Source organism: Bos indicus, chromosome 19, assembly GCF_029378745.1.
Source record: "Bos indicus isolate NIAB-ARS_2022 breed Sahiwal x Tharparkar chromosome 19, NIAB-ARS_B.indTharparkar_mat_pri_1.0, whole genome shotgun sequence".
Classification (NCBI taxonomy): Eukaryota; Metazoa; Chordata; class Mammalia; order Artiodactyla; family Bovidae; genus Bos; species Bos indicus.
Window position 1 is genome coordinate 56,552,501 of NC_091778.1, and position 23,058 is coordinate 56,575,558.

Consider the following 23,058-nt stretch of genomic DNA (forward strand, 5'->3'; position numbering starts at 1 on the left):
ATCACCGTCTCCCTTCAGACCAAGCAGAGTCGGGGGACGGCAGGGCAGAGAAGGGGACCAACTGGGGACAGGGTAGGAGCCCCCGACTGTGGGCTCCCCAGGGGCTCAGCGGTCACTGTTCCGGCGCAGGGCGGCGTGGCCCCGCAGGGAGCAGTGCATCTCCGTGAAGGTCAGTGAGCCCACGACGACGGCACACGGGCCCGCGGGATGGAAGCCGAACCTCTGGTAGAAGGGCACCAGCGCGTCCTCGCACATGAGCACGGCCCGGCGCACGGCCGGCTGGCCGCCCGCGTGCTGCAGGTAGCGCCACAGCAGCACGGAGCCCTTGCCCTGCTGCCGGAAGCTGCGGTGCACGGCCAGCGCGTGCAGGTGGGCCGTGCGGCCCCCGGGCCTGTGCAGCGTCAGCGACTCCTGGGGCGAGAGGCGGACACGAGTCAGGGTCGCCTCTGTGCACCCCAAAACCACCCCCGCTGGGCCAAGAGCAGCTGCCCCGCGAGTCCCCAGTCAGCCCCCTTCTACCCAAGTTAGGAGCTATGACCCCGCCCCTCTGTGGTCCCCTTCATCAGAGCCTTGAGCCCCAGAGGACTGGGCTCTCTTGCCGGGAGAGGACGCACCGTGAGCTCCTGTGTTGGATCCCAGGCTCCCGCTCCTCCCCCACATTCTGCCTCCACGGGAGGTGGTGGCCTCCTTTCCTGAGGCCTTCCCGGGACTGGGCAGGTCACCCCCATCCTCACCTGAGTAAGTCTCTCCTCGTCCCACAGGGAGCCGATGATGAAGGCCACGGGGCGGCCCTCCATGAACCAGCCCAGGGACAGCTCGGGACACAGGGTCAGGAAGTGCTGGACCTCGTCCAGATTCAGGGGGCAGTTGCCGGAGACAGAGATGAAGGCTGCGTCAGGAAGCATGCGTGGGTGACCCCCTGTCCACTGAGCATCTGCTCGGATGCTGGGTGGGCTCCCCGGGTCCCCAGGCCTCCCCTGGGAAAGCATGGGATTCAGGGCTGCTCTTCCCCCCACTCTCCTGAAACACGCGTGTGCTCCTGTACATGCACAAAACACACCGTCAGACACTCTGGGGGCCCATCTGCCAAGGACAGGGGACTCCAGGGTCTTCCCCCAAGGGCAACAGCAGCAGAGTTCCCCAGAATCCTTGACCCTGGGGGGCCAGGGAGCTGCTCACCCTCTCGCTCAATCTCAAACACGCCGGCAGCGTCCTCTGGGGTGAGGCAGCGGAACTCGTTGGCGGGGAGTGTGTGGCGCCGCTGGCGGCCTGGGGACCCTGGGATCCCAGACGGCAGGTGCAGAGGTGAGGGTTTCAGGCAGTGGATGCTCGGCGTGGACATCCTGGGTGCGGCTGCCACCCAAGGGGTCCCCAGCTTCAGAAGGGGCCTGTGTGACAAGGAGGGTCCCTCCACACCTGTTGGAGAGGGGTGATGGTCAGGGGGCTGGTCCTCATCTCCCAGGGAGTCGTCCAGGGCGATGGCACCTCTTGCCTCTGTTGCAGGAGACCTGGAGTGGGGAGTCTGGGCGCTAGGGCGGAGCGGGCATGTAGGGCATCGATTCCTCCTGCCTTGTGCTTGCTCTGGCTCCCTGGACCCCTTTCTGTCTGTCTCCCTGACTCCCGTCTATGTGCAGATCCAGCCGTGCCTCTGTTACGAAGCCTGTAATCTGCGAGTTGCCCTCTCCACCCTCCTCTGCCTTCTCTCTCCTTGTCTCCAAGCCCTAAGCAGGGGACTCCTGTTCCTGGGAACCTGTGAGAGGATCCCACTTACCAGGACCACAGGGCCAGTTACCCCAGAGGCCGTCCTTGGGCTCAGAAGCCAGGAAAATCCAGGACCTGCTTTTGTAGCAGGTGTGGCCGGGCAGCGCATGACAGTGTCCTCAGAGATTTCTAAGGCAATGCCCCACCTCCATGTCACCCCAGGCAAGACGAAACCAGCAGGGCTGTGCCCTGTCCCCAACCTCTGAGGGCAAAACCTTAGGCTAGCATGCAGGACACAGAGGGGATTACAGCAGCTGATGAGGCCCCAAGGGTTGGGGAAAAGATCACTTGGGACCGCTCAAAAACAAAAGTCAACTGAGTCCATTCTAAGATCAAATTGGCTTTATTCAGGGATTCATGAGTCAGAAAACTAAGATCATGGCATCTGGTCCCATCATTTAATGGGAAATAGATGGGGAAACATTGGAAACAGTGTCAGACTTTATTTTTGGGGCTCCAAAATCACTGCAGATGGTGACTGCAGCCATGAAATTAAAAGATGCTTACTCCTTGAAAGGAAAGTTATGACCAACCTAGATAGCATATTAAAAAAGCAGAGACATTACTTTGCCAGCAAAGGTCCGTCTAGTCAAGGCTATGGTTTTTCCAGTGGTCAGGTATGGATGTGAGAGTTGGACTGTGAAGAAAGCTGAGTGCCGAAGAATTGATGCTTTTGAACTGTGGTGTTGGAGAAGACTCTTGAGAGTTCTTAGACTGCAAGGAGGTCCAACCAGTCCATCCTAAAGGAGACCAGTCCTGGGTGTTCATTGGAAGGCCTGATGCTAAAGCTGAAACTCCAATACTTTGGCCACCTCATGCGAAGAGTTGACTCATTGGAAAAGACCCTGATGCTGGGAGGGATTGGGGGCAGGAGGAGAAAGGGACGACAGAAGATGAGATGGCTGGATGGCATCACCGACTCGATGGACGTGAGTTTGAGTAAACTCTGGGAGTTGGTGATGGACAGGGAGGCCTGGTGTGCTGCGATTCATGGGGTTGCAAAGAGTCAGACACGACTGAGTGACTGAACTGAACTGAACATGAGTCAAGCACCATCCCACCTGGCAAATAGAAAGGAGTTCCAGGGCTTCCCTGGTGGTTCAGTGGTAAAGAGTCCGCCTGCCAAGGCAGCAGACACAGGTTCGACCCCTGATCCGGGAAGATCCCACTTGCCATGGAGCAACTAAGCCCCTGCATCACAACTATTGAGCCTGTGCTCTAGAGCCTGGGAACCGCAACCGCTGAGCGCAGGCAGCCTAGAACCCCTGTTCTGCAACAAGAGAAGCCCCCGCAATGAGAGGCTCGTGCACCGCAACTAGAGAGAGCCCGCATGCACCAACGAAGACCAAGCACAGTCATGAAGAAGCAACTAAATATTTAGAAAGGGGTTCCAAAGAGTTGTACGAAATTGAATGCCTTCAAAGGCTGAAGGGGCCAGGAACGAGGAGAGAACTGATGAGGAATTCCTTGATGGTCCAGTGGTTGAGTCTCGGCTCTTTCACTGCTGGGGCCTCAGCTTCAATCCCTGGTCGAGGAACTAAGATCCAGCAAACCAAATGGTGCAGCCCAAAAATAAAAATGATTTTTTTTTTATAATGAAAGAGCAGATGAGGTCTATCAGGAAGAGTACGTCACTAATGCTGACCAGGAAATTCCAGATTGACTGGTTTAGCATTCCAGACCTGAGCGAGGCAGAAGCTGCCAAGAGGTTAGATATTAAAACCTCAGTTTGGTGCCGCTTAGCACTAGGGACTCCATTTTGGGCTTGTCATTGATTTCTAAACAGTGTTAAGCCTCAGGGGTCAGGCTCTAACCTCTGCTCTGGTGTTCACTGGTTGGCTGGGGCATCACCCTCTGTCCCCTGGGGACCTGGGCGCACCCTCCTCTGAGGGTCCTTCCAGCCCTGGCAGCCCAAGATTGCTGCATTTATAGCACTTGATACCTGCTGAACCCTGGATCAGAGTCTCCTTTAATCCACATGACAGCTCCGCCCAGTGAGTATGAACCCCATGTCAAAGAGAGGGAAACTGAAACTCAGAGAGGTGAGGTGAGCTGTATGTTACCCCCAGGGCTGCTAGGCCCCATCGATTTTCCAAATGACCAGTTCACATCTTCGCATCTCTCCTCGCGGTCATCAGTGTCCTCCAGTCAGGGTCTACCAAGCAAAGGGAGCTAGTGAGCCACCTGTCAGCTCAAATCTGGTTCCCAGATGGGCAGGTGGGACCAGTGAGCCTGGAGACACACACATGGCTGCAACTGTGCAATTCAGACCTTGCTGTGTCCACAGGGACAAGCCTCTGAAGGGGCTCCATCGCTGACTGACCCTGGAGGTCCTTCCGCATACATTACCTCCTCCGTGGTGTAGGTAACCAAAGTCTGGTTCTGCACGTGCACCTCTTTCTGAGCGCTTTGGGGAAGATCTCCAAAGGCAGGGTGTGTGTGCTAAGTCACTTCAGTCGTGCCTGACTCTGTGTGACCCCGTGGACTGTAGCCCACCAGGCTCCTCTGTCCATGGGCTTCTCCAGGCAAGAATACTGGAGCGGGTGGCCATGCCCTTCTCCAGGGGATCTTTCCGACCCAGGGATGGAGCCCAGGTCTCTCGGGTCTCCTGCATTGGCAGGTGTGTTCTTTGGCCACCTCAGAGGATCAGTGCCTGTCTGGGGGCCGGGCTTTTTAAAAATCCCAGCTGCATGCAGGGTCTTAGTTCCCTGATCAGGGATGGAACCTACGCCCCCCCTGCAGTGGAAGTTCAGAGTATTAACCACTGGACCACCAGGGAAGTCCCCTCAAAGGGAGCTTTTGGGGAGGTGCTGGAAATGGTACATTACGTTCTTAAATTTAGCTTGTGTGATTTTGTGCATATTTGTTCTACTTGTTTACTTAAATATCCAGAAGACTGCTTTGCCTATAAGGTCCACTCCAGAGTTCCTGGTCCACCTTGGCTTCACCCCATGGGCTCCTGGTCTATCTTGGCTTCATCCCATGCCCAGGGCTGCCCTCTGGTCTACCTTGGCTCCTGGTCCACCTTGGCTTCACCCCATGGGCTCCTGGTCTACCTTAGCTTCACCTCATGGGCTTCCGGTTCACCTTGGCTTCACCCCATGGGCTCCTGGTCTACCTTGGCTTCATCCCATGCCCAGGGCTGCCCTCTGGTCTTAGTATCTGATGTGAGCTTTCCCTCCTGAATCTAGAGTCTCAGCAAACTGCCTCCTGCTCCCTTCTCCTATGCCACTACCCCAGCCCCTCTTCAGGCCAGCAGATGGCCCCTGGCTTCCCTTTCTACCCCCAACTCACACCCCTCCTGCAGCTCTCAGCCCTTCCCTAGCCAGCACCCAGCCCTGTCCTTCATTGACACACACCGCCTGCCCTATCGGCCCTTGGCTTCTACTCCCGCACAGCAGAGCTGACCCCTGTCCACACACCATGGAAGGAGCCCCTGCTGTCACCAGGACCCGGGAGGCACTCCAGTGCTGGCCCGGCCAGGTGCTGCTGGGCCCACCTGGCCCTGACGCTGGAGTAACCTCAGATCAGCCCAGGTGCCCCCACACCCTTTCACCCAGGGCCCCTCTGCTGTCTGAGGCCCAGCAGAACCTCCAGAGCTCACATGACCCCTGCTTACCCCACCTGCCACTGAGCTACTTCCTGTCTTTCCCCTTCTGGGAACCCACGACTGACTTTTCAGGACTGACCAGAAGACTTCCTCAGGTTTGGCCTTCACACCTGCTGGGAGGAACATGTCCAGGACCTGAGTTGGGCACCCCCACCTCCAACCTGGGGTCCCAGAAAAGGCCTCCTCTGATAGGGGCTTCCCAGGTGGCTCAGTGGCTAAAGAATCTGCCTGCCAAGCAAGAAGACGTGCGTTCTGTCCCTGGGTTGGGAAGATCCCCTGGAGAAGGAAATGGCAACCCACTCCAGTATTCTTGCCTGGAGAATTCCAGGGACAGAGAAGCCTCACGGGATACAACCCATGGGGTTGCAGAGTCAGAAACCTCTTAGCCACTGAACAACAAAGCTCTTCTTAGATCCTGTGGCTCCACCTCGCCCTCTGGTGGCTGATCCCAACAGCCTGGAGCTGTGAAGAAATGCCCACTGTTGAATGCACCTCTTTTGTTTGGACACCATATGGCCTGTGCTTTCTGGAAAACCCGTCTAGGCACATGGATCCTCAGAGAACAAGACCAGCAGGATACAAAACACAGCTAAACTGGTGCATGGCTCCCATGGTGGGCAGGAAAGGGCAGGGAAGGCTGATCACAAGGCCTCTCTCCCGGTCAACAGGAAGAAAACGACAATACCCCATTACAGGGAGAGAGTGATGGGAACAAAGATAAGGGTGCCCTCTGCAGTGAAATCAACATCAAGAGTGACAGCAATAGTGCCTGGCACCAGCCAGAGTAAAAATCTGCTGAGGTTTTTTTTTGCTTAGCCCCAAAGCATGCAGGTTCTTAATCCCCTGACCAGGTATTGAACCCAAGTCCCCTGAAGTGGAAACGCAGAGTCTTAACCACTGGGCTGCCAGGAAATTCCCTACCAAGGCATTTCAGACCACTAGACTCGCTAGTCAGAGAAGGCGATGGCACCCCGCTCCAGTACTCTTGCCTGGAAAATCCCAGGGATGGAGGAGCCTGGTGGGCTGCAGTCCATGGGGTACCTAAGAGTCGGACATGGCTGAGCAACTTCACTTTCACTTTTCACTTTCATGCATTGGAGAAGGAAATGGCAACCCACTCCAGTGTTCTTGCCTGGAGAATCCCAGGGATTGGGGAGCCTGGTGGGCTGCCGTCTATGGGATGGCACAGAGTCGGACACGACTGAAGCGATTTAGCAGCAGCAGCAGACTCGCTAGAGATGTGTCCTCCCCCTCCCCTGGGCTGTAATTGAATCCGTCAACCAAGGGAGTAGCCTCAGGTGACATCAGTTAAGTCTGTCCAATTTAGCAAATAAAAATGCAGGACACCTGGTGAAATTTGACCCAGGTATACAACAAATACTTTTTAAAGAATGAATGATTCCCAGGTGGCGCCTAGTGATAAAGAACCCGCCTCCCAGTGCAAGTAAACTAAAAGATGTGAGTTCCATCCCTGGGTGGGGAAGATCCCCGGGAGGAGGGCATGGCAACCCACTCCAGTGTTCTTGCCTGGAGAATCCCCATGGACAGAGGAGCCTGGAAGGCTACAGTCCACAGGGTCACAAAAAGTCGGACACAACTGAAGTGAGTTAGCACACACGCATACATGTGATATGTAGAACATTTTTATACTAAAAAAGGAGTTTATCTCAAATTTCAATTTCACCAGAGGTCTTGAATTTTGTCTGGCAACCCTGTTTGTGAGGTATGAGAAGGGAAGTGGTCAGCCTGGGCCGGTAAAGGGCCGTGAGGGAGCCGGGGAGAATCGCAGGTCTGCACCAGGCGCAGGGCATAGGGCAGCGCCTATCTGAGCCTTGGGCTGGCTGGACCCTTTGGTTACCAAACCTCATACAGTTATCACCTTCTTTTCAAAAGTCCACATTCTGCCATTTTGCTTTTATGAAAGGCTTACATTAATACCTGTTTTCACTAACCAAAAGAAATCTGAAGAGGATTTTCGCTATTCCATGAAAAGAGGTGAAAATCGAAAACAGCATTGGGGGATCGTTTGGCAGTGAACAAACTGAATGCAACAGCAAAACGCCCGAGGGAAGACGTCCAGGAACCGGAGAAGCCGTTGACTGAGGTTTTCACTGTGATTGCCAGGGCTACAATGATTACAGGAAAACAGGACTAATTTTGAAACAGCATGTAGGTTTAGGGCAGCTTTGCACGTTGACTGCCTACTGAGGGTTCTATGATAGAACAACATGTGAGTCTAAGCAGTCAAGCTTACTGTCCTATTCCCAGCCTTCCTCACCAGCCACGCCAGCCACATCAGCGACATCAGGTACAGCAGACAGCGACCCTGACCTTTGACTTCGAGGCAAGCAGACCTAGAAGACACAGCTGTCAGTGACCTGCCTGCCCTGATGGATTCAGACGCGGTGAGATGTTATTAGATGAACTGCTTCCTCTCGGTCCTGCACGCCAGTCTCAGTCTTCCTCCCCCGCCGCCACCAAGACCGACCCTAACCCACCGTCATGACCACCTCTCGGCCTCCCAGTGTGTTCTATCTTCCCCATTCTGGTAACTGAGTCTAACTGTCGTATGTTATTTCTATTTGATAAATGCTGTATGATTATCTTATTATTCCTGCCTTCCCTATATGTTAGTGTTATTTTAGGTTTTATGTGTTATTTGGTATGATTTGGAAGGTTATTTGGGGGGTCTGGGAACACTCAAAAGTGTTTCCATATAACTTAATGGTAATCGCTTCTTCGCTTCACGGCCTTTCAGCTTACAAAAGTTTTCATGAGAACTCCCTACTTCCCGACAGTGGGAGAAACCTGTAATGTACACCTTGGTTTGATGCCCCCGGCCATGACTGGCACCTGTCCAGCTTTCCCTGCTTCAGAACCGTGGTCCTCATACCTGGCTGTCCATTGGAATCCCACGGGAGCTTTAAAAATATTTCAATAGCTGTCTCATCCTCCGAGACTGTGATATTGACATCCTAGAATGGGACTCCAGGCCTGTGTACCTTCCCCCAGGGGATTCTCCTGTGCAGCCTGGCCTCAAAACCACTACTCAAAGCTCATGTTCTCCCAACAGCCTTTTAGTCATGACTTTGCAACCTGCTTGTCTTCCTGTGGGGAAAGAATGTGGGTCACCCAACAGAGGTACCCAGCCCGCTGTGTGCACAGAGCCCGGGAGTTTCAAACCTCTGTAGCCCCAGCCATCACTTCCAGTGGAGTCTGTGGCAGTGGGCGAGAGTATAGACGGACCAAGAGTTTCCTGGCTGGAACTTATGGCAGTCCGCATGTGGGTTGAAAGAGAATTTCCAGACCTAGGGTGTTGCAGAAAGGAGTGAGTTTATTAAGAACCAAGAGCAGAGATAATGTGGGCACTGAGAGCGCAGCAGGCAGACACCTCCTGACAGGCCAGGGAGAGCGGACGGAGGGAGAATAGAGTTTATTACTGGGAGATGCCATTAGAACAGCAGGCATGCTCAAGGGAGGGATGACGTTTTTTGTGGGTTGTCATTGTTGTCCAGTCACTAAGTCGTGTCCAACTCTCTGGGACCCCCTGGACTGCAACACGCCAGGCTCCCCTGTCCTTCACTATCTCCAGGAGTTTGCTCACACTGATGTTCATTGAGTCGATGATGCTATCTGACCATCTCCTCCTCTGTCGTCCCCTTCTTTTGTCTTCAATCTTTCCCAGCATCAGGGTCTCCTGTGGAGACAATTTTTAAAGCCTCAAGACAAAGAAAGTTCCTGCTGGAGAGCTGACATTAGGTGATTGGTTAGAGCGCTATAGGGTAAGCACTGGCTCTCTTGACTCATCTGGGGTCAGGAACCTGGTTGGTGATGATCAGGGGGCTTTTGGCAACGGTTACAAAAGGGTTCAGTCTGCTTTGGAGGTGACCGTGGTTCTGGACTCTGCTTCTATGGCCTTGGGGCAGGACTCCACAGAACTGCTGGGAATATGTAAGGTTCCCCAGAGGACCCTGCTAGAATAATGGGGGGCATGATGAGGGCCCCCACAGGGATCCTGGAGTGAAATGGAATTCCCACAGAGGCCTAGACCCACAGTTCAGCCCCCTGGGCCCTTGGAAACCCCACCCTGTACGCTTTCCCTTCCTGGTCATAATATTTATCTCTTGTGCCCACTCCACTGCCCGTGGCTGTTCAGAGGCCTTCTGAGGCTCTGCCCAGCCTGGGGGCTGAGGGGGCAGGAGAAAAATGCCACCTACCTGCAAGGCGGTCACAGGTGACACCACTGTCACCAGTGTAGAGGCGAGAGGACAAGGCTGGGTGTGGGATGCAAAGTCAACGCCAACAGATGTGTCCGAGTGGGGACTCTGGCTCAGGGGCTGCGTCCCAGGCCCCTGATGATGGAGTTCCACTCTCTATGTCACGGACTCCCTGCAGCACCAGCCCCCTTGAGAGGGTCCCAAGACCACGGCTCCCCCGGCTCTGACTCAGCTCACCTCTCGCTTCTTCTCCCCAGTTGCTCCTCTTCAGGGGTCCCATTGTCACCTCATCCACCAGCTCTCCTCTGGGTTCCCCAGCCTACAAGACAGGGCTACACACATCTGGGTGCCAGCTGTGGCTGCCCACCAGGTCTCTCCCACAGGCTCTGTGGTCCCAGGCAGATCCTGGGCGATGGTGGGCTCCTGCTCCAGGACATTCTATGACAGTGGAGCCGGGTTGTCCAGGCCACACGGAGAACCCCAGAGGGCCATGGGACCTGACTGCCCACCTGCCCAGCAGAGCCTCCCTCTAACCCGGCTGAGCCCCCACCCTATTAACGCTCTGTAGCGGTGAGATGACCAGACAGACTTGGCTGTCCTCACGGAGGAGAGGACATTGGAGTTTCAGTATGGGAAGGACGTTCTGAAGGGCTGCATGTCCCCACAGGGAAAGTGGAGGCTGAGCTGGGGGATGTTCTCTCGGGGCCGAGGGTGGGCAAGATGAGCCAATAACCAGAAGAAAGGCGAGGAGATGAGCAGATCCAGAATCAGGAGCATCACAGAACCCGAGGAGGAGTGGCCAGTAGCATCTCCTGCAGCCAAGAGTGTAGAGAAGAGCTCAGCTTCACCCTGATGGCCGCTGGGCATCCTTCCAGGAGAGAGGGGTGGGGGCGGGTAGGGGCCAGAGGCACCAGGGCTCCTCCAGGTGACAAAGCAGAGGTAGCAACAGGCAGAGGACATCAGTGAAAGGTATACTGACCCACCAGCGTGGCCAAGGCCTGGAGAAGTCTCCCCACCCCACCTTGCCTCCAGCACAGAGCCAGCGGTAGCTCAGAGGCACCGAGGTGGCCTGGCACAGGGTGGCACTGACCACTGATCTGGACCAGGCGAGCAAGGGCCGCGTCAGTGTTAGGGTCCCAGGGAGCTTCTCAAACGGGGCCCCACCTGCTCCCTCTCCTCTTTCGCGTGACAGCTGCGAGGTTCCCACTGCTGATTCCTTAATCCCTGGATGAGAGGGAACAGCCGAACCCCTGATTCATGCTCCGAGGTCACCTCCTTGCTGGGACCCCGCCCTTCACTCCGCCTCTTCTCTGCTTTTGCTCCGTGACCTTGACCACCGCCTGCCAGCATATCCCACAGCTACGAATTAGGCCAAATGAAGTCAGCCTACTGTGACCCTTCTTGACCCTAAGAGTCAGCAGTTTGTTGATCAGTTCCTCCTCAGGCTGTGGGCTTGCTCAGTGTCTGTGCTTCCCACGCACGCCACCTGGAGCAGGCTGCCTGTCCTGCTTACTGCCCTGGGCGTGCACACAGTCGGTGCTCAGTGTTTGCAGGAAGCGGGGGAGGGAGGAGTCCAGCCATGTTCTGGCAGCTCCAGCGGCACCTCCCCGTACCCCGAGGCTCTCAGCTTTAGGGTCCCCACCCTGGGAGGGGATGACACATAGGGTGACCCAGGTCCCAGAGTTCACGCCTGGATATGCCCGGTCCTCCCCGCAAGCTTCCAGCTGGCACCTGGAAGTGACCCTGTGCCCTCCCCACGCACCCACCCACCCTGCTCATCATCTGGCTATAGGTCTACCCCTGGCCTCACCGGCCTACCCTTCACCAGCTGCTTCTGCAGAGAAGTACAAGCTGGACCAGGAGCTACACTGACCACCTGCCTGGCGGGGCCAGCACGGCTGCTCCCACCCAGCTTGGAGGACGCAGGGACTGTCTGGACCGGGTTGTCGGCCTGCACAACGCACCCCACACACATCCCAGAGACCCCATGGGGCCGGCCCTGCTCCCAGGAGCTCCCTGCCCGCCAGGAGCTCCCTCCCCCAGGAGAGGCTGAATCTGAGAGGAGATGCTCTTGAAGGGGGGCTCCTTGGGAGACCGAGGCCCCCCTTCCTCAGGCCCAGGGTGGGGGACACTCAGAGCCTGTGCGTCTCTGCAACTCGGGGCTGAGGCCCTGACAGCCCCTGTGCTGCCCTGCCATCGGGAGCCCTTCTGGGGGTGGGCTCCTTTCTTCCAGGGTCCTGGGCTGCTGCTCGGCCCCTACCTCCGGCTCTGCTGGTACAGACCCCTCCCCGTTACTGTGAGTGCGCCCCTCCTGGGGACGAGGCTGGGTTCCCGCCGCGTTCTCAGCCCTGCCTGGCCATGGCCCTCTGCTTCTGGCCCCTCCCCATAGCAGAATCGGGGTCTGCTGGGCAGAGGGGAGGGCTGGCCGGGCCGAAGCAATGCTGGGGTGGGGATACAGCACTCAGTCACTCACAGTGCCTCCCTGTTGCAGCCTAGGGTAGCAGAGACCAGAACCTGCCCCGGGACTCAAGGGTGCGGCACACTGCACACCCGTGATTGTCCCAGGAAGCATGCCCAGCGGACATTCTTGGAGCGGCACGTGCTCTCTGCCCCGCTTCACTGCCTACCCCAGCGTCCGTCCCCACGGAAACAAACAAGATATTCCTGATCAACAGCAGAGCCTTAACTTTACTCCCTCTTTACGGTAAGCTAATCCAACTCCCCTGTATAGCTATTCCCTAATGATCTCATGTGACTTCTGCCAATAAAAGTGCGGGCTGGAAGGAGCCATTTTGTGTTCCTGCCATGGAGAGCGGGAGGGCTCCCTGACTCCCCGCTGGCCAAATTATATGTGTCTATCTTTTCATTACGTGCTCACCCCCGTTTCAGGTCTATCTCACCTGCTGTGCAGGAAGCGGCACCTCCCCTCAGTCCTTCACCCCCCACCCGATGGGATGGAAGTTACTGTGGGCAGAGGACCCAGGGCACCTGGGGTGGTGGGCAAGCAGGGAGGTGGCCCCTGCCCTCCCCTCCCGCCGGCTGCCCGCACTCCAGGGATGAGGCCCAGAAGGGGCAGCCGTGGGTCCGGGGGACATAGGGGCTCCTTTGGTGAGACGCAGAAGCAAGGCTGCAGGATGCCTCCCACTGTCCCCAGTTCACGGACCCAGCACGTGTGGGCGCAGTATGGATGCAGGGGGTCTGGAGGGCCTGGCATGGACAGAGGAGCACACAGTACTTGCGCCCCAGGAGGGCACCTGGGCTGGGAGCAGCCGCCCTGCTCTCTCTTTATTTCACCCATTCTCTCCGTTCCACCATCCCCTGGGAATCACCGTCTCCCTTCAGACCAAGCAGAGTTGGGGGACGGCAGGGCAGAGAAGGGGACCAACTGGGGACAGGGTAGGAGCCCCCGACTGTGGGCTCCCCAGGGGCTCAGCGGTCACTGTTCCGGCGCAGGGCGGCGTGGCCCCGCAGGGAGCAGTGCATCTCCGTGAAGGTCAGTGAGCCCACGACGACGGCACACGGGCCCGCGGGATGGAAGCCGAACCTCTGGTAGAAGGGCACCAGCGCGTCCTCGCACATGAGCACGGCCCGGCGCACGGCCGGCTGGCCGCCCGCGTGCTGCAGGTAGCGCCACAGCAGCACGGAGCCCTTGCCCTGCTGCCGGAAGCTGCGGTGCACGGCCAGCGCGTGCAGGTGGGCGGTGTGGCCCCCGGGCCTGTGCAGCGTCAGCGACTCCTGGGGCGAGAGGCGGACACGAGTCAGGGTCGCCTCTGTGCACCCCAAAACCACCCCCGCTGGGCCAAGAGCAGCTGCCCCGCGAGTCCCCAGTCAGCCCCCTGCTACCCAAGTTAGGAGCTATGACCCCGCCCGTTTGTGGGCCCCTTCATCAGAGCCTTGAGCCCCAGAGGACTGGGCTCTCTTGCCGGGAGAGGACACACCGTGAGCTCCTGTGTTGGATCCCAGGCTCCCGCTCCTTCCCCACATTCTGCCTCCACGGGAGGTGGTGGCCTCCTTTCCTGAGGCCTTCCCAGGACTGGGCAGGTCACCCCCATCCTCACCTGAGTAAGTCTCTCCTCGTCCCACAGGGAGCCGATGATGAAGGCCACGAGGCGGCCCTCCACGAACCAGCCCAGGGACAGCTCGGGACACAGGGTCAGGAAGTGCTGGACCTCGTCCAGATTCAGGGGGCAGTTGCCAGAGACAGAGATGAAGGCTGCGTCAGGAAGCACGAGTGGGTGACCCCCTGTCCACTGAGCATCTGCTCGGATGCTGGGTGGGCTCCCCGGGTCCCCAGGCCTCCCCTGGGAAAGCATGGGATTCAGGGCTGCTCTTCCCCCCACTCTCCTGAAACACGCGTGTGCTCCTGTACATGCACAAAACACACCGTCAGACACTCTGGGGGCCCATCTGCCAAGGACAGGGGACTCCAGGGTCTTCCCCCAAGGGCAACAGCAGCAGAGTTCCCCAGAATCCTTGACCCTGGGGGGCCAGGGAGCTGCTCACCCTCTCGCTCAATCTCAAACACGCCGGCAGCGTCCTCTGGGGTGAGGCAGCGGAACTCGTTGGCGGGGAGTGTGTGGCGCCGCTGGCGGCCTGGGGACCCTGGGATCCCAGACGGCAGGTGCAGAGGCGAGGGTTTCAGGCAGTGGATGCTCGGCGTGGACATCCTGGGTGCGGCTGCCACCCAAGGGGTCCCCAACTTCAGAAAGGGCCTGTGTGACAAGGAGGGTCCCTCCACACCTGCTGGAGAGGGGTGATGGTCAGGGGGCTGGTCCTCATCTCCCAGGGGGCCGTCCAGGGCGATGGCGCCTCTTGCCTCTCTTGTAGGGGACCTGGAGCGGGGAGTCTAGGGGCTAGAGCATCAATTCCTCCTGCCCTGTGCCTGCTCTGGCTCCCTGGGCCCCTTTCTCACTCGCTGATGTCCTGTTGATGTGCAGTTCTTAGGGGCGGCCGTCCCTCCCTTACAAAGCCTGTGAGCCGCACATTCCCCTTCCCGCCCTCTGCCTCCTTCTCTCCCCCGTCCCCAAGCCCTAGGCAGGGGACTCCTGCTCTCAAATTCTAGGAGCCCAGGGTCCAGGGTTCCACTTACCAGGACTCCTGTGTTGCAGGAGCTCTAATGTTCCCCCCACAGAGCCACCACTCTGGGGGCTGTCCACAGCCTCAGGACCAGAAAAGTCCAGACACTTGTGATGTTGATCTCAGAGATTTCTAATCCCCTGCCTGCCCCACCCCCACGTTACAGGCAGATGTAGCCAGCAGGGCTCTGTCCCCCCACCCCCCACGCCGAGCCCTGTCCCTGCTGGCTGAGGCTGAAACCTCAGATGGCACGTGGATGTGGAGGATTACAGTGGCTGGCTGAGGCCCCAGGGTTTGAGGGAATGAGCACGGGGCTAAGCCTCGTGGGTCCAGTCTAATCCGTGTCCTGGCGCCAACTGACTGGCACAGGTGTTCATGCTCTGTCCCCTAGGCAAGCCCGCTTCTGAGGGTCCTCCCAGCTCTGGCAGCCCAAGCGTGTCATCATTTAGAGGACTTGCTCAGTGGCTAATCAGAACTGCAGAACCAGAGGCAAGAGACCAAGGCTGAGTATGGGATGCAAAGTCAACGTCATTTGATGTCTCCATGTGGGGACTCTGGCTCGGGGGCTGCATCCCAGACCCCTGATGATGGAGTTCCACTCTCTATGCCACGGACTCCCTCCAGCACCAGCCCCCTTGAGAGGGTCCCAAGACCACAGCTCCCCCGGCTCTGACTCAGCTCACCTCTCGCTTCTTCTCCCCAGTTGCTCCCCTTCAGGGGTCCCATTGTCACCTCATCCACCAGCTCTCCTCTGGGCCCCCCAGCCTACAAGACAGGGCTACACACATCTGGGTGCCAGCTGTGGCTGCCCACCAGGTCTCTCCCACAGGCTCTGTGGTCCCAGGCAGATCCTGGGCAATGGTGGGCTCCTGCTCCAGGACATTCTATGACAGTGGAGCCGGGTTGTCCAGGCCACACGGAGAACCCCAGAGGACCATGGGACCTGACTGCCCACCTGCCCAGCAGAGCCTCCCTCTGACCTGGCTGAGCCCCCACCCCACTAATGCTCTGTAGCAGTGAGATGACCAGAACAGATTTGGCTGTCCCATGACGGAGTGGACATCAGAGTCTCAATATAGAAAGGACATTCTAGGGGCTGTGTGTCCCCACAGGGATGCTGGGGCTGAGCTGGGGGATGTTCTCTCTGGGTGGAGCCGTGGGCAGGATGAGCCATTAACAGGAAGAAAGGTGAGGAGACGAGCAAGCCCTGGATCAGGACACATCCCAGAACCCAAGTACTGGACAATCAGCAGCATCTCCTGCAGCCAAGCGTGGAGACAGGAGCTCAGAGTCTCCTAACAAGGACACCCACCATGGACTTTACGAGTCCTTCCAGGAGAGAGGGGTGGGGGAGGGTGGGGGACAGATGCAGAAGAGCCACTTTATGGTGACAAAGCAGAGGCCGCAGCAGGGCAGAGGGCACTGACGAAAGATGCCAGTCCACCCCACCCCCAGCACAGAGCCTGCTGCAGCTCAGCTGCACCTGGAGGGCCTGGAACCGGGGTGGGGCGGGCTGCCACCGTGTGACTGCTGCTGGGCTCCCGCTGTAGGACCCCAGGGAATCCACCTGGGGGAAACTGAAAGGTGGACCCCACGAAAAACTCCAGTGACGCCTCCGAGACCCCAGTTTTCCCAACAGAGCAACTGAACGGCCCAGGCAGGCAAGGAAGGCAGCGCTCAGTTCAGGCACTCGTGAAACTGTAAGAGTTGCGTTTTTTGGTGGTTTTGAGGGCAGCATCCTTCTCTCATTCTTCCCCCGCACTTAAGATCTGCCCTGAACAGAGTGCACAGAGCACAGTTTGCCTAATCATATTTACCTTTCCAGCCTTCCCAGGTGGCGCTGTGGTAAAGAATCCGCCTGCCGATGCAGGAGAGGCGGGTTCAATCCCTGGGTCAGGAAGATCCCCTGGAAGAGGAAATGGCTACCCGCTCCAGTCTTCTTGCCTGGAGAATCCCATGAACAGAGAAGCCTGGAGGGTTACAGCCCATGGGGTTGTAAAGGGTCGGGCACGACTAAGCGACTGAGCAAAAATTGACCTTTCCAACCTTAATCTGTCACTAGCAGATTCTCCAGGGGATGGGGATTGAGATGGAGAATTGTGTGCAGGAGGTTCACCCAGCAAGCTCCCAGCAGCTTATAAACCTCTCGAAAACAGAGATTGCATTGAACATGTGGCAGCGAGCTAGATACATAGACAAGGATTCTATCAGCTAGGTGTTGATTCTTCTGCTGGTGAGGATGACACTTAGCTCCTTGACTTTCCGTGGATTTCCATTGAAGCCTCCTTTGGATAGATAGACTGAATGTGGTCTCGTCCTTATTTAGGGTTTTCAGTATCTGCCATGGTACACAGGTTCCTCAGGAACCTTCCAGACCTTTCTGGAACGGAGGTGTCAAAAGCAGGGAGAGATCGCCACCTCCTGGAGAAAGAAGGGACCTACAGCGCCCTAAGGATCTGGAGCTCAGCTGTGCAACAGAAAGATCCTGGGAGCCCCACACATGATATTCAGTTTTCTAGTAACCACATGAGAAGATGCCAAAAGAAACAGGCTAACTCGATTTTAATAAGATCTTGTATTTAACCCAGTAGATAAGGAGTATTGTCATTTCAACAAATAACTGATATAAAATTATTACACATATTTCATATTCTGTTTTTTTTCCTTTTTATACTGAGTCTGTAGCTTGATGTAATAAAACTATCTTGAATCTTAAAAAAAAGAGTACATAGTACAAATTTATGGTATGGTGTGGTGCCAATTATATGTGAATCTATACTTGAGGACCCTTTTGTTTTAAAAAAAATTATCATTTCTATAGTATATAATTATATATTTATTATAGAATAAATACAAAATACAGATGAAGGATGACAAAAAAGTCGTGTGTATTTTACATTTACAGCACATGTCAGTTCAGACCAGCCACATTTTTAAATGATGCCTAAATAACTTTATTTATTTATAACATTTATTTATTTGGCTTCACCAAGTTTTAGCTGCAGCATGGGGACTCTTAGTTGTGGCATGTGGGATCTAGTTCCCTGACCGGGGACTGAACCCAGGTCACCTGAATTGGGGGCACCGAGTCTTAGCCACTGGACCACCAGGGAAGCCCAAGATCAGCCACATTTCAAGTGCTCAAGAGCCACATGTGCTTAGGGGCTCCTGCAGAGGGCAGCCCCGATCTAGAGACTAAAGTTTAATGAGACAGCAAAGTCTTGGGGAAGGGGCAGCACGTATGTGTGTGTGTGTGTGTACACATGTGCGTATGTATGTATGTGTGTGTACGGTGAGTGTGCCTGAGTGGGGTGTGTGTCCAGGAAAAATGGAGAACTGGGGACCTGAGCAAAGACAGAGGTGTCCAGTGACCTGTTGGCATATTCGGGACCTTTGAGAGAGGCTGGCTTGTTTTGCACAATCATTTAACATAAATAATTTTTTTTAACTGAAGTATAGTTGATTTACAATGTCGTGTCCACTTCCGCTGTACAGCAAACTGATTCAGTTATACATAGATATACACTCTTTTTCATATTCTTTTCCATTATGGTTTATTACAGGGTATCGAATATAGTTCCCTAGGCTCTACAGTAGGACCCTGTTTTTTATCCATTCTATATGTAAGAGTTTGCATCTGCTGACCCCAAACTCCCAATCCATCCTCCTGCCCCTAAGCAACCTAAAGTCTATTCATTCTCTATGTCTGTGAGTCTGTTTGGTACCAAAACTCTTTTGAGCACCTACTATGAATCAGACCTGTGCTAGATTTGGGAATACAAAGGTACAAAGAAGACACAGTCCCACAGGAGAGACAGGCATGCCAACAAATGGTCCTAATAGAGTGAAATAAATGCAATCAGGCAGGTATGACTAGGCAAGTGGAGGAATCAGTGGGCACAATGGGGCTCTTGGAAGACGTCATAAGATGAAAAGGAGTTCTTTACGCAAAACCATGGGTTGAAGTAGAGGAATGAAAAATGCCAAGCAAAAGCACAGAGGCACTGGAGAGTCAGGATCCTGGCATGAGCAGCTGAGGCTGCAGCAGGGAGGGTGTGAACAGGATGCAGCGGTGGAGGCGTGACAGGAGGCAGCTGGGAGGGATTAACGAAGGAATTCCTGAAGGGCCCCGAGCACCACGCTCTGATGGACCATGGAGAACCACGAAAAGACACTAAGCTGAGAAGTCGGATGGTGGTGTTTATACGTCAGTCTTCCAGGAACAAGGTGGTGAGGGGCGGAGATGAACTAATAGCAGCAGCTAACATTGATCAGGCTCCTACAGTGTCCAGGCACCAGCAAAGCATCTCTGATCCTTAATGTCAGTTAAATTCTAACAGCCTTAGCTAGTAGGTATTGCTATCATTCCCGAAGGAAACCAAAGCTCAGAGAAGTAAAATAAGTCAAGGTCACCTAGTGAGTCAGTGGCAACACAAGCTTCAAACCCAAGTTCATTTAACTCCAGAAACTCAGCCTTAACCACTGCACCATCCCATCACCCCAGCCCCATTGGACCCTTCCAGTGAAGCAGGCAGGGGCTATTTGCGTGTGAAAAGGGAGGTGGAGGGACCAGGTTCTGGGCTTAGCTGACTTACAGAGCTCCATATCAAAGGCTGACCCTCAGGTGGCCAACTTGGTACCTAGGTAAGTGTCCCTGCCATCTACCTGGATGAAGACTCTGGGAGAAGGCAGGGGTTTTAGGGAGAAGATGCCACTTTGCTCCCATGGCTGGTCATCCAGGAAGAGCCCATGCTTTGGTGGTGGGGCAGTGGTGGTGAAGAGTATGGCATGGTTAAGCCCCAGCAGCCCTGTTCCTGTTCTGCAAGCTGGTCTGGCAGATTTGCTGTCCTTGGGCCCTGAATCCTCAGGAAGGAGCGAAGCAGGATGAGCCTGCCCATCCTGGGCTCTCACTCACAGCTCACCCTTTCCACTGTCACCCCCAGCACAAAGGGTTTCACCCTGTGGACTGCAACCCATCCTCATGGTCAGGAGTGAGTGGCCAGCCAAAGACCAGCTGCTCCGGGTCTTCATTCTGATTGTACTGCGGGGTGACCTTGGGCACGTCCCGCGGTTAGTTCACCCAGGGCATCAAAGCAAGGAGGAGTGAGGCTCCAGGAACAAGAAGATCCTTTAAAAATTTTGTTAATGATGGTACTGATGAACCTCTGGAGGAGGAAATGGTAACCCACTCCAGTGTTCTTGCCTGGAGAATTCCATGGACAGAGGAGCCTGACGGGCTGCAGAGTCGGACACAACTGAGCGACTAACACACACGCGCGCGTGCACACTGAGGAACCTGTTTGCAGGGCAGCAGTGGAGATGCAGATATAGACAACAGACTTGTGGACACAGCCGGGGAAGGAGAGGGTGGGACGGATGGAGAGAGTAACAGGAAGCATTAACACTACCAAACGCAAAATAGATAGCCAGTGGGAATTAAATGTATGACGCAGGGAACTCAAACGGGTTCGGTGACAACCTAGAGGGGTGGGATGGGGTGGGAGGTGGGAAGGAGACTCAAGAGGGAGGGGACATATGAATACTTATGGCTGATGCATGCTGATGCATGGCAGAAACCAACACAATACTGCAAAGCAATTATCCTTCAATTAAAAATAAATTAAAAAAAATTTTTTTGACTTTGTTGCAGCATGAAAGCTTAGTTGCCCTGCAGTGTGTGGGATCTTAGTTCCCTGAACAGGGATTGAACCCATGTCCCTTGCATTGGAAGGCAAATTCTTAACCACTGGGCCACCAGGGAAATCCCAAGAGCCCATGATTCTAGAGCAAGCCAGTGGTGGACCTCAAAGGCATTTCTCCAGCCAGCCACTGAGGGTGTGGGAGGGCTCCCCAGGGCCACACCCTTCCTGCCCCCCTTTCCCAACCAAAGACCCCAGTGCTGCAGGCAGCCTAGAGCTCCCAAACATTCACTGCAAGGCGAAAGGGACCTCTCTGGGCCCATCTGGATTTCCTCCTACTCAGAGGTTTGGAGAGGCCAAGCAGGGTAGGGTTCCAGTAGGGGGCAGCGTGGGGCTCATGTTCACTTGAAGGTTCTGGAGAGGCGGTTGTGGCCAGTTAAGGCAGGGAAAGACACAGCCTGCTTCACGGGGATCTGTTCACTTGGCTGCCAGGTCTGCTGCCTCCTGCACCCAGTCAGCCCCTTAGCAAGGGGAGTGGCCAGGCTGGCTCCGTTTCTGGCAGGCACATTTGTAAATAAGCAAAATTCTCCCAAGAAGTATCTCTATTCTCCACGAAGAGCTAAGTATTGAGCCCATGAGAGAACGGTGATTTTCCGCTGGGGAATACAGGTCTGTTTTATTTTATTTTTTCCCCATTCAACAGTTATGAAAATAAAAATCAGGCAGTCACTTCCATCCAGGGTCACCCCCACTAGCCAGCCTGGAAGTGCAAGAGACTGTGGCTGGGGGCTTGGGGTTTGGGAAGGAGTTAAGTCTCACACTTTGCCTGGAGCATCTCAGGGCTGAGTGAGGTCACTGAAGGTCACTAGGAGGTAGGAAGGAATGTACTGAGCTTCTCTTTGGAAAAGGGCTCAGATGCAGTTCAAACTGGGGGCGATAGACAGGGCTTTGAGGTAGCACGGGCCGGCAGGGGCCAGAGAGGGCTGCTCTCCCCACCCCAGCTTCAACTCCTCGGGTATATGGAGGAGACAGTGGGAAACTGGCCCGATGGAAGTTTGGAACCTCAGACCTTTGATGTACCCACCAAGATGGTACCCTTACTGAGTGCCAGTGCTTACTAGGCACCAGGTTACACATATTAGTGCGAGGATCCACCAGCTTGAAACAGGTTTAGCAAGGGAGGGATCAGCATTTGAAATCAAGGGCTCTTGCCTACAACCTAGCATGTTCCTGGTAGTGGTGGGGGTGGGGGGACAGCACCCTCTGGGGCGGTGCTTCATGAAGTGGGGCTGATACTTCCTCCCGCACAGGTTAAATCTATGTAAAGATGGGTAATCTATGTAAAACACTTATCACAGTACCTGGCATTAAGTTACAGCTCAATACAGGGTAGCTATTATTAGCCATTATTATAAGAAGCTGCAGAATAAACATGGCACATCTTCCTGGAGTGCTAATTTTACTCAAGATTAGGGAGGAAAGGACTTTCTTATTACATTAAAACAAACACTGGCATAAGCTGGAGAAGAATGCAAAACTCACTTAGATTTTTGACATCAAACAAAGACCTGCCCTGCCCCTTCTAAGGTCTTGCTCACCCCCCATCCCTTGATGGATACCTGAAGGAATTCCCTGGCAGTCCAGCAGTTAGGACCCTGAGCTTTCACTGCCGAGGGCCAATGTTCAATCCCTGGCTGGGGAACTAACATTCCACAAGCCTGGAGGCCTGGCCAAAAAAAACACAAGACCCTTAACTTGAGTCAGGAAACCTGGGTTCCAACCTGACTCTACCAGTTCCTACCTTATGCCCTTAAGGCACTGAATTCCTTGGACCCTGTTTCTTACTGGTAAAATAAAGTTAATTACACCTGTATCCAGAATTGTGATAACAAATAAGATCATGTGAATGTGTCTGCCACTGTGCGGGTCAATAATAAGTTATTGATAAATGTTAGGTGATCAGGGGCCAAGGAGACAGAGCTAAAGGGACATGGTAGATGGAACAGAAGCTACTATGTCACTGCTACTAAGCCTCCCAAGTCTTTATGGAGAAAGGAGTAGGGTACTGCGTCTTTTCAGCAATAATTTCAGATGGACATTCTGCACTGTGGTCTGGGACAGGAAGGCCATGATTTGGGAATCAAGCTTTGTCTCTCCATCACATCCTCATCTCCCCTTAAGTCTTTTTTTTCCTATACCTTAGTATGTGAATTTTCCAAGATACAAGTCCACTGACAACCACCCCACACCCAGTAATATATCAACACTCTGTAAGTACTTAACTCAGGGCATCTCAAGTACTCAGGTTGCCATCTGCACTCCATGTGTGTTTTAATTAAAAAAAATGTTTTTCCTTTCATGAATGCTCATAACTTTTCCACAAGTATAGTTCTATATCCTCGGTAGTCTATAAACTACCCAATGCCTTTTTTGAAGAACCTAAATACTGAAATATTGACTTATCTTGCTAATTTACCACTCATGGTCTTGCAGAAAATTGTGAAAAAAAATGATTTTAACTGAGAAAGGTGAGGAGGGCCATATCTTGAGTATTCCTAATTTCCTTTCAACAACCCAGTATGACTCTGTCCTCTGAGAATGTATCTAAATCTTTTGGAAGTTACTTAGGAGAGACACATCAGTATAATTACTTCTGTTTTATAATTACTTTTAATATTTTAAAATGGCAATCTGGAGCAGATTGTAAGTCTAAGAATTCTGCCAGTCTAGAATGTTAGTCTAGGCAGGGGGTTTG

At 54.7% G+C, this 23,058-nt stretch overlaps 2 protein-coding genes and 1 long non-coding RNA gene across 5 annotated transcripts; all 3 read right to left on the reverse strand.

Moving 5' to 3' along the window:
* Positions 1-18: 18 nt before the first annotated feature.
* LOC109573499 (serotonin N-acetyltransferase-like) lies at positions 19-1,397 on the reverse strand. The gene is made up of 3 exons (XM_019980736.2): positions 1,180-1,397; positions 735-889; positions 19-411 (listed from the first exon to the last, which is right to left on the reverse strand). Exons 1-3 carry the CDS (start codon positions 1,340-1,342, stop codon positions 106-108), a joined length of 624 nt encoding a protein of 207 aa, XP_019836295.2. The 5' UTR covers positions 1,343-1,397; the 3' UTR covers positions 19-105.
* Positions 1,398-8,692: 7,295 nt separating this feature from the next.
* Positions 8,693-10,883, reverse strand: LOC139177628 (uncharacterized). Of its 2 annotated transcripts, none has more exons than XR_011562170.1 (3): positions 10,753-10,883; positions 9,826-10,400; positions 8,693-9,068 (listed from the first exon to the last, which is right to left on the reverse strand). It is a non-coding gene; the product is annotated as an uncharacterized lncRNA (long non-coding RNA). The 2 variants fall into 2 exon arrangements; XR_011562171.1 differs by having other exon boundaries at positions 9,589-10,400.
* A 1,940-nt stretch (positions 10,884-12,823) lies between these two features.
* On the reverse strand, positions 12,824-15,982 carry LOC109573505 (serotonin N-acetyltransferase). Of its 2 annotated transcripts, none has more exons than XM_070774029.1 (4): positions 14,678-15,982; positions 14,092-14,328; positions 13,647-13,801; positions 12,824-13,323 (listed from the first exon to the last, which is right to left on the reverse strand). In XM_070774029.1, the coding sequence occupies exons 2-4, from the start codon at positions 14,252-14,254 to the stop codon at positions 13,018-13,020; spliced, it is 624 nt and encodes a 207-aa protein (XP_070630130.1). In that variant the 5' UTR covers positions 14,255-14,328; positions 14,678-15,982; the 3' UTR covers positions 12,824-13,017. The 2 variants fall into 2 exon arrangements, with proteins under 2 accessions (XP_070630130.1, XP_019836300.2); XM_019980741.2 differs by having other exon boundaries at positions 14,092-14,331.
* Between the last annotated feature and the right edge of the window lie 7,076 nt (positions 15,983-23,058).